The following is a 9,270-nucleotide window of genomic DNA, read 5'->3' on the forward strand; positions in this document are numbered from 1 at the left end:
ATATATAAACGTAACATATTTTTCTTAAATATATACATGCATGTGTGTGTATTTATATATATATATACATAATAAATATACACAGTATACACACATATATTATGTAAACAAAAACTTTTATTTTGAATGCGATTAATCGCGATTAATCATTAGACAACACACACAAAAAAAAACTCATCTATATCTTGGATGGCCTGTAGGTGTGTTATTATTTTCACTTTTGGATGAAGTATGCCTTTAAGACCGTGTTCAGCACCTGTATGTTGATCATTTGCTGTTTTGATCAGTGTGTAAATGAGTAGCTTCATTCAGAGGTTAATAATCCACAGATATTCTTGAAGTTTGCCCACTTGATCTATGCAGTGTCTTGCTCTGTTTTGCTCATTCTTAAATGTCAGATGTGGGAGCCAGTGCTTGATTTGGATTCCTGTTTTAGGCTGCGTGCAAATCTCCCTAAAAGACCTTTGTGCTCTCCAGAGAGAAAACAACAATCCAAACCATAAGAAGAATCTACAGGAGGCGCGGAGGAAGGGCAGAATGGATCGGAGCAAAGAGGAGGAGGAGATGAGCAATGAGCTCCAAAACTTGGTAAACACTTAATCACAGTCACTGTGTTTTCTCAAGAAAATTGTCAAGGATCGTCTATATTATATTTGAAAGAAAATTAAAAGCAAAAAATTCAAATTCATTTTGCATAAATAATAACAATAACAGCCTGTTTTTTTCCAACCAAAAATATTTCTGTTATTGCAACATTATTTTTCTTGCAATTTGTCCTTGTCCAGTAGCTTACATACTATTTCATAAAGCTGGCATTACTGTACTTAACTACTTTAGATTGCAAGTAGCTTGTAGCATGGCGAAACCATTTTGCACATGATCCAGTTACGCACATGCAATATCAGTGTGAGAATGCAAGCTCAGAGATGGGATGCTTTTGGAACGGCTGTTTGAATGTTTTTGGGATGTTTTTTTAGGATGTTCGTGGTAAGACTAAAGCAACAGGAACAGGTCTCGTCTACGTAGACGCCTTTACTCGTTTTCACTGCCTCTGGGATGCCAGGTGATGCTTCAGGATGGTTTAATTAATTGACAATAGTTTGCCTAAAATTGAAAATTCTGTCTCTTTTTTTTTTTCTTTTAATTAAAGGGAAAGTTCACCCAAAAATGAAAATTCTGTCATTAATTACTCACCCTCATGTCGTTCCAAACTGGTAAGACGTTTGTTCGTCTTCGGAACACAAATTCATTTTTGGGTGAACTATCCCTTTAACAAAAAAAGTAATTTGGGAACCCTTTAAGACTCTCCAGTAGATGCTAATGAAGCATTCAAAGATAGAACGTTCTAGTCATATGCATTAAGTTTGTATCAACTTGAATTGAGCATTCGTTTAAAGATGCCTTAAAATAGAAATAGTATTTTTAGTGATTTAATCCCAAAAAGTTGCACTTATTCTTGATACTTAACCTCGTTTTAAATTAGTATTGGTTATTCTGTAACAGTGGGTTGGATGTCTTTGTTTTCAGTCACCCAGAGTGTCCAGCGAGAGTGAGCACTGTGATGGAGATGCTGGAGACGGAAGGTCTGCTGGGACGCTGCGTACGAGTAGAGGTAGAGATACTCTTGTAGTGATGATGATAACAGGTTTGTACCTGAGTTTTAATTGCATTAGTTTTGTGTTTAAGGCCAGAGCTGTGTCAGAAGATGAGCTTTTACTCGTTCATACGTAAGTTTATATGCAAGACTGAATAAAGATTGACACCGTTCATCGAGTTGGTTTATGATTATCTTACGCCACACGGGGGAATGTGTCGTGTACAATAGGAAGGAGTATGCAGAGCTGATGAAATCCACTCAGAAAATGTCAGAGGAGGAGCTAAAGACTCTGGCTGATAAATATGACTCTGTCTTCCTGCACCCTGTAAGTCACCTAATCACAAGTCTTCACCAGTCCTGTGCTTATTCTTCCATTCCCGATGTTTCAGTGTTCATCTTAATCCAGTACATTCCCTGATGTTTCTTAAAGTCAGCATGATAATATTGACTATATTGAGCATTATTGCCTATTAGGGTTGCAAAGCGGTGGAACATTTCCGGAAACTTTCCAAAAATCCCTGGAATAGTCCAAAAAAATTATCCTGGAAACTTTCCAAAGTTTCTGGAATGTTTCCGAAATTTACTGGAAATGTTCCACCGTTTTGCAACCCTATTGCCTATAAAGGACTTGATCATGAATCAAAATCTCTTTTGGCTTATTGTTTTTTTTATTTTTTATGATACAAAACAATAAAACATAATAATTAGAATTTATTTTATTTGTTAATGGATGCCCAACAACATGTCTTTAATTGTGTGGAATTTTTTAATTCCTCCAGGAATTTTTCACCTCTGCCTGTCTGGCAGTGGGATCGGTTCTCCAGCTGGTGGATAAGGTGATGACATCACAGCTGCGTAACGGCTTCTCCATCAACAGGTCTCGTTGCATCTGTTATTCTTAGCAGTTCTAATATAGATCATTGATCTATTTGAGTTAATGTTTTTTTTCTGTACACGCAGGCCTCCTGGTCACCACGCTCATGCAGATAAGATGAACGGCTGCTGTATGTTTAACCATCTGGCCATAGCAGCGCGCTACGCTCAGAAACAGCATGGAGTTAAACGGTGAGAGTCTGCATATCTTGCTGTACCGTCACATTTTTATTTGCACTTTTAATTTATTAAAGACATTTTGAAATTGACCTTACATTCTTGATGAGCGATTCATAGATGCACATCTAGTATAGATATAAAAACGTTTGTTTTCATATTTTTTCATCAAACATAATGACTTTCTTCACCTCTGAAATGTCTTTTTTTACTGATGTGAACTGAACTGAATGTGTTGCAAACATCGTTTCATGTTGACTTTAATGAAATGTATGGTTTGAGAGTCTATAGCATGAGTTGTACCTTTTTCCTCCTTCAGAGTTCTAATTGTGGATTGGGATGTGCATCACGGACAGGGAATCCAATATATTTTTGAAGAGGATCCCAGGTATATTTGTCCGTATCTGAAGCACCGTGTTATATTACGTCATATTGCGTTTATTCTGTATGAATGTCTGTCATTTGTAAAGATTCTCTCTCTGTCTTCCCGTGTGGCAGTGTGCTGTATTTCTCAGTGCACAGATATGAAGACGGCTCGTTCTGGCCGCACCTCAAGGAGTCTGACAGCAGTTCGGTGGGTTTAGGAGCAGGACAGGGCTACAATATCAACCTGCCCTGGAACAAGGTACACCACGCTAATTTACTCTGCTTGTCAGTGTTGACGTGACTCATTTCAAGAGATTAACAAATGTAATATGTGACCCTGGACCACAAAACCAGTCATAAGGGTCAATTTTTTGAAATTGAGATTTATACATCATCTGAAAACTGAATAAATAGCTTTCAATTGATGTATGGCTTGTTAGGATAGGACAACATTTGGCCGAGATACAACTATTTGAAAATCTGGAATCTGAGGGTGCAAAAAATCAAAAATATTGAGAAAATCGCCTTTATCTTTACTTAATATCCTAATGATTTTTGGCATAAAAAAAAAATCGATAATTTTGACCCATACAATGTTTTTTTGGCTATTGCTAAAAATATACCCCAGCGACTTAAGACTGGTTTTGTGGTCCAGGGTCACATATTTGCATACAGAAGTCTTAAAAACATCTGTTTAAATTAAAAAGTTGAAAATGGTCATGCAAACTAAAGTATCACTAATATTATACTGGACTATAAGTGACAAAATAAAATGCTATGGTAGTGTGGTGAGTTGGTGCTGAATGTGGCCTGATCTCTTTATTTAACTGCAGATAGGGATGGAGGATGGAGATTACATCACAGCTTTCCAGCAGCTACTCCTGCCTGTGGCGTATGAGGTACACCTGTCAGATCAGTCACCTGCACATCTGGAATGAATGCTTTATTGTTTATTAATGACTGATCTCTTGTGTATGTGCTGCACAGTTCCAGCCTCAGCTGGTGTTAGTGGCGGCCGGATTTGACTCTGTGATCGGTGACCCAATGGTGAGATGCTCAGCTTCAGTCTCTTTAATAAAATTTTCAAAAACTCCTTGCATTTGAATTCTTTAAAACATTCTTTATGTCTAGGGTGAGATGCGAGTGAGTCCACAGTGCTTCTCCATCCTGACCCACATGCTGAAAGGTGTAGCACAGGGACGACTTGTGCTGGCTCTTGAGGTACGATCGTATTATGCCACGAGAGAATAAAATCTTTTTCTTTGGGGTTAACATCTCACTCAGACTCACTAGTGTTTCATCTGTTAGGGTGGATATAACCTCCAGTCCACAGCAGAGGGTGTTTGTGCTAGTGTGAGGTCACTGCTGGGTGACCCTTGCCCTCATCTGGTCTCTCCTGGTGCTCCGAGTGAAAGGTGAGTGAACTGAGGAACACATCTCCCTGCGTTCTCTTACATTTCTTTGTGTTATGCTCTGTTTTATTTTGATGTTTTGTTGCAGTGCCCTGAAGTCCATCTCAAAGACCATCTCAGCCTTGTATCCATTTTGGAAGAGTCTTCAGACGTTTGGTAAGAATTACCAAAAGACAAAAATTATTATTTACAAATAAACTGATTAAATCACCATCATTATATTGGTGCAGATATGAAACATTAAGACTCAATTAAAAGTACAGTTTGATCACCCTGTATTATGGAAAATGTAGTTATTAAATACATTTATTAATAAATAAATATATTTAAAAATCTATCTTTACAAAAAAAAGTATGTATTTTTAATATCCCCTAATATTTAATTGGCTAGAAATTGCCCTCTATAAAAATCTCTACAAAATTATCTTTAAAAATCCTTATCACAAATCACTGGAAAAAACACCATGGAAATTCATTGGTCATTGATGTTATTATATTATTGTCATCTTCAGATATAAAGAAAGCATTCATCGCCATTTTTGTTCAGAAATGATTTTGTACATCTGGTACCATTGCAAGACTAACAGGCGCAAATATTTCTGTTTTCTGCGGCTCTTGAATGTGTGTGTTTGATCTTCAGAGGGTGGTCCTCTGTCCGATGTCCCTCCTCTGCCCGCTCCAGTGTGTGCAGAAGTGAAGGCTTCCTCTCTGATCACTGGACTAGTTTACGACCAGAGAATGATGCTTCATCACAACATGTGGGATGGGTGAGAGCATTAATAACATAACACCACAGTATCCCTGTGAAAAGTGACAATTGAATGGTTTGATTACTTGGTTGTACATAACATATAAGATGAGGATGTATTGATTCCCACAGTCATCATCCAGAGCTCCCTCAGAGAATTTCACGCATCTTTTGCCAGCATGAGGAGTTGGGTCTGCTGTCTCGTTGCCTTCGGATACCAGCTCGCCTAGCAACAGAAGAAGAGCTGGCACTCTGTCACAGGTGACATTCAAATGAGTAAATCAATATCGACCACATTACTGTAGAAAAAATTAAATACAAATCAAATTTAATTTAATTTGCATAATTAACGTTTCCGCAATCCTGTTTAGTGGTGATTTCTTACTAAAACTAATGTTGTACACTACATTTGATCCAATTCGTGTGTGTTTATCTCTTTAGTTCTGAGCACATAAGCACTATAAAGAGTACAGAGCACATGAAGCCCAGAGATCTGCACAGACTGGGAAACGGTTACAACTCCATCTACATCAGTAATGAGAGCTACACCTGCGCCCTGATGGCCGCTGGCTCGTGTTTTAACTCCGTACAGGCCATTCTCACAGGCCAGGTGTGTCATTTTGTGATCTTCATAAGTAATACACTTTTTTAACATGTTTCAGTATACTGTATAATATATTCAGTATAATACTGTATGCCACAGAAGTACTGCTTAAATTTGTTCCCAGGTCTCCTCAGTTGTTTGTTTGGTCATGTAGGTGAGAAACGGCGTGGCCATAGTCCGTCCTCCTGGTCATCATGCAGAGAAAGACACAGCTTGTGGTTTCTGTTTCTTTAATACGGCCGCTTTGACCGCACGCTATGCCCAGTGCACCACTCACGAGTCCCTGCGCGTCCTTATCCTCGATTGGGATGTTCATCATGGAAACGGCACACAGCACATCTTTGAGGAGGATGACAGGTTTGTGCAGTCCAACAGTCAACCATAATCAAATACAGTACATATACAGTAGTGGCCTGGATCAGTGATGATGATCAAATCTAGTATTTAACTTCCACATCATTCAACAACAGCCTGTTTACAAAGTTGCATTCATAAAACAGTCAGTGCTAAAGTGTGATAGTTAGTGCATCATAACCATGAATCTAAATGACTAATTTTTGCAGTTTTGTTTTGTCTGGGTGGATAGGCAAGAGGGGTTTGCATTATTAATGTGTCCTCTTTATGTTGTCAAATGTATAAATATCGTTGTTTGAGATCAGTCGCAGTGCTGACCTATCAAATGTCTTTCTGTTCTCCCAGTGTTCTGTACATCTCTCTGCATCGCTACGAAGACGGGACATTCTTCCCCAGTTCGGAGGATGCGAACTATGATAAGGTGGGGCAAGGGAAAGGCAGAGGATACAATGTCAACATCCCCTGGAGTGGAGGAAAGATGGGAGACCCAGAATACTTGGCGGCTTTCCATCACATAGTGATGCCGATAGCCAGAGAGGTAAAATCACAACATATGTTCATATTTACCTGATGTTGTCTGGAGTTAAATACTAAATGAATAGTGTTGTCTGTGTTCTAGTTTGCCCCAGAGCTGGTGCTGGTGTCTGCTGGGTTTGATGCAGCACGAGGTGATCCGTTAGGAGGGTATCAGGTGACCCCAGAGGGCTACGCCCACCTCACCCATCAGTTAATGAGCCTGGCTGCAGGAAGAGTACTAGTCATACTGGAGGTGGGTTATATTCACGCGCACATTCACAATGTTTGCACTTTGTACTGTTGAGTTTTTCAGTGGCTTATGCTGAAATCAATACCTAGAGTGTCTCTAGACACCAGACAATTTTAAAGATGTCAAATGAGACGTATCACAGTTTCCTATGTAAGAATAACTCATTTTAGAAAATTTTCTGGGCTGGCAAAATCTTAGAATGATTACTGAAGGTTCACGTGACACTGAAGACTGGAGTAATGATGCTGAAATTCAGCTTTGCATCACAGGAATAAATTAGGCTACATTTAATAATATATTCAAATATGAAAATGTTATTTTAAACTGTAATAATGATTCACAATATTACTGTTTTTACTGTATTTTTGATCAAATAATGCAGCCTTGGTGAGCATTCTTTCAAAAACATTTATGATGTCATCTTACCCTTTTCACCATAGGGAGGATATAACCTCACCTCCATCTCTGAGTCAATGTCCATGTGCACCAGTATGTTGCTGGGAGACTCTCCTCCACCTCTAGACCATCTGCCACCTCCAAAGACCAATGCCACTGTCACGATTAACAATGTCCTGCGTGCTTTCTCCCCCTTCTGGAGCTCCCTGAGAATACAGAGTGAGTTTGCATATCGAAAAGTGTGCTTCCTGTTAAGTCTGAAGAATTCAATTGTAAGAACAGGATAATTGTTTGAATGCAACATGCTTTCGTTTTTGTGTTTATATCAGTTCCAGAGTCACTTCGTTTGGCTTTGCCATCTCCTAAACCGAAAGGCAAGCGGGCATCGGCGGGCAAGGGCAAGAAATCTCCTCGCCAGTCCACCCCTGCCCAAAGTCCTGGACAGACACCGCAGCATCTTGAGCAGTCCGGCCTTGATGAGCTCAGTAAGGACCTGCTCTCTCTGAATCTCAACACGAGTACCTCATCTAACCCCAGCCCAGCTTCAGTCCCCATCGGAGGAGCCAGACGGAAGGTGAAACCCACCGCACAGAGGAATTCAGCAGACCGGGAGTCAGATTCACCCCTAAAACTCAAGTCAGAGAAAACCAGAGCTGGAGACGACACGCATGCGGAGATTACGACGGTAAAAACAGAGACACCTGGAAGCATTCTCTAATGTTATTAGCAGTATGTTTTTGGTGACTAGTAATGTATTCATCATCAAAAATGTTCTGTTGAACAGGACCGGACGATCCAAGAGTCTGTGGTCACTGGAAATTCAGCTGCCGTGGATGACCAGGAGAACTCAGTGCTGGAGGCTGCTGGTGGTCAAGCCACTATGATGTCAGTCTTAGAAAGTGTCTTTGGAGCACAAGCCACGGATTTGGTAACGTACTAAAGTTATGTTAGCATAGTAACATTGCGGTTAAATGTGGCCCATACATTTAGTTATGTTTTTTTTTTTATTACTACTATTAAATATCTAAATAAACATTTTATAGTAGTAATAATAAAAATTAAAGAAATAAATATATATTATATAAATTATTATATTATATAAATTATATATATATATATTAAAAACAATAAAAAATTAATTATATGTATATAGAATATTGTATGTTTATTTATGATGTATTATTATTATTTATTATATTTAATTATTATATATTCATATTTTAAAATATAGATATTTATTAGTAGTAAATAGATAAATACAAATTTAAATACAAAGATAATTAAGTAATAAAAATCATTTAAAAAACTTAAAAATATATATTTTTTTATTTAATTATGATGTTATTTTTTCTCTCTCTCTCTCTCTGTATGTATATATATATATATGTACAAAGCTGGGTAGATTACTTACAAATTGTAGTCCATTACAGATTCCAAATTATATGACAAAAATTGTGATTAGTAATATAATCCATTACATTACACATTTTAGGTAATATAATCAGACTACTTTTAGATTACTTTGACCTAACCCCTTTATCACATTGACTTAAATAGGATAATGTTGTACCATATTGATATTAAAAAGGAGTAAGAAAATTTACTCTATTCTGTTTGTTGTTATTAACAAAATTAAGTGCATTAAACATTACATTATCAGGGTTTCCCAACTGGGGTTCGTGAAGGAACTGCAGGGGGTTTGAAAAGTTAATAATTCATTAAATCATAAAACTGTAAAATTAAAATAAGGCATTTTAAAATCACATCAATCAAAATAAAACACTTACTAAAAAAATTGAATATTTTATTTGTTTAATGCTAGTTTATTGCTATTGTGCGAATAATATGTAATCATGTAATCAATAAAAAAGTAACTGTAGTTTGATTCCGATTTAATCTAATTATAAATACTTAATTTTTGGAATCCGATTACATAATCCAGATTACACGTAATCAGTTACTATCCAACTCTGTATG

General features: G+C 37.5%; 1 protein-coding gene across 2 annotated transcripts in view; it reads left to right on the forward strand.

Annotated features, from left to right (window-relative positions):
* The window catches only part of LOC107743106 (histone deacetylase 6-like), a 14,199-nt gene that overhangs the window by 3,211 nt on the left and 1,718 nt on the right, over window positions 1–9,270 (forward strand). For both annotated transcript variants that reach the window (XM_016556220.1, XM_016556221.1), the window contains exons 3-25: window positions 478–588; window positions 978–1,063; window positions 1,528–1,612; window positions 1,687–1,727; window positions 1,826–1,922; window positions 2,377–2,474; window positions 2,558–2,662; window positions 2,967–3,035; window positions 3,146–3,272; window positions 3,847–3,912; window positions 4,001–4,060; window positions 4,145–4,234; window positions 4,322–4,428; window positions 4,514–4,581; window positions 5,066–5,192; window positions 5,306–5,434; window positions 5,615–5,783; window positions 5,932–6,134; window positions 6,477–6,669; window positions 6,751–6,900; window positions 7,338–7,512; window positions 7,623–7,978; window positions 8,078–8,221. In XM_016556220.1, coding sequence (XP_016411706.1) covers window positions 478–588; window positions 978–1,063; window positions 1,528–1,612; window positions 1,687–1,727; window positions 1,826–1,922; window positions 2,377–2,474; window positions 2,558–2,662; window positions 2,967–3,035; window positions 3,146–3,272; window positions 3,847–3,912; window positions 4,001–4,060; window positions 4,145–4,234; window positions 4,322–4,428; window positions 4,514–4,581; window positions 5,066–5,192; window positions 5,306–5,434; window positions 5,615–5,783; window positions 5,932–6,134; window positions 6,477–6,669; window positions 6,751–6,900; window positions 7,338–7,512; window positions 7,623–7,978; window positions 8,078–8,221 — 2,856 coding nt within the window. The remainder of the gene's footprint in view (window positions 1–477; window positions 589–977; window positions 1,064–1,527; window positions 1,613–1,686; window positions 1,728–1,825; window positions 1,923–2,376; window positions 2,475–2,557; window positions 2,663–2,966; window positions 3,036–3,145; window positions 3,273–3,846; window positions 3,913–4,000; window positions 4,061–4,144; window positions 4,235–4,321; window positions 4,429–4,513; window positions 4,582–5,065; window positions 5,193–5,305; window positions 5,435–5,614; window positions 5,784–5,931; window positions 6,135–6,476; window positions 6,670–6,750; window positions 6,901–7,337; window positions 7,513–7,622; window positions 7,979–8,077; window positions 8,222–9,270) is intronic.

This window comes from Sinocyclocheilus rhinocerous, unplaced genomic scaffold, assembly GCF_001515625.1.
Source record: "Sinocyclocheilus rhinocerous isolate Xijiao unplaced genomic scaffold, SAMN03320098_v1.1 scaffold797, whole genome shotgun sequence".
In the NCBI taxonomy this organism is placed as follows: domain Eukaryota; kingdom Metazoa; phylum Chordata; class Actinopteri; order Cypriniformes; family Cyprinidae; genus Sinocyclocheilus; species Sinocyclocheilus rhinocerous.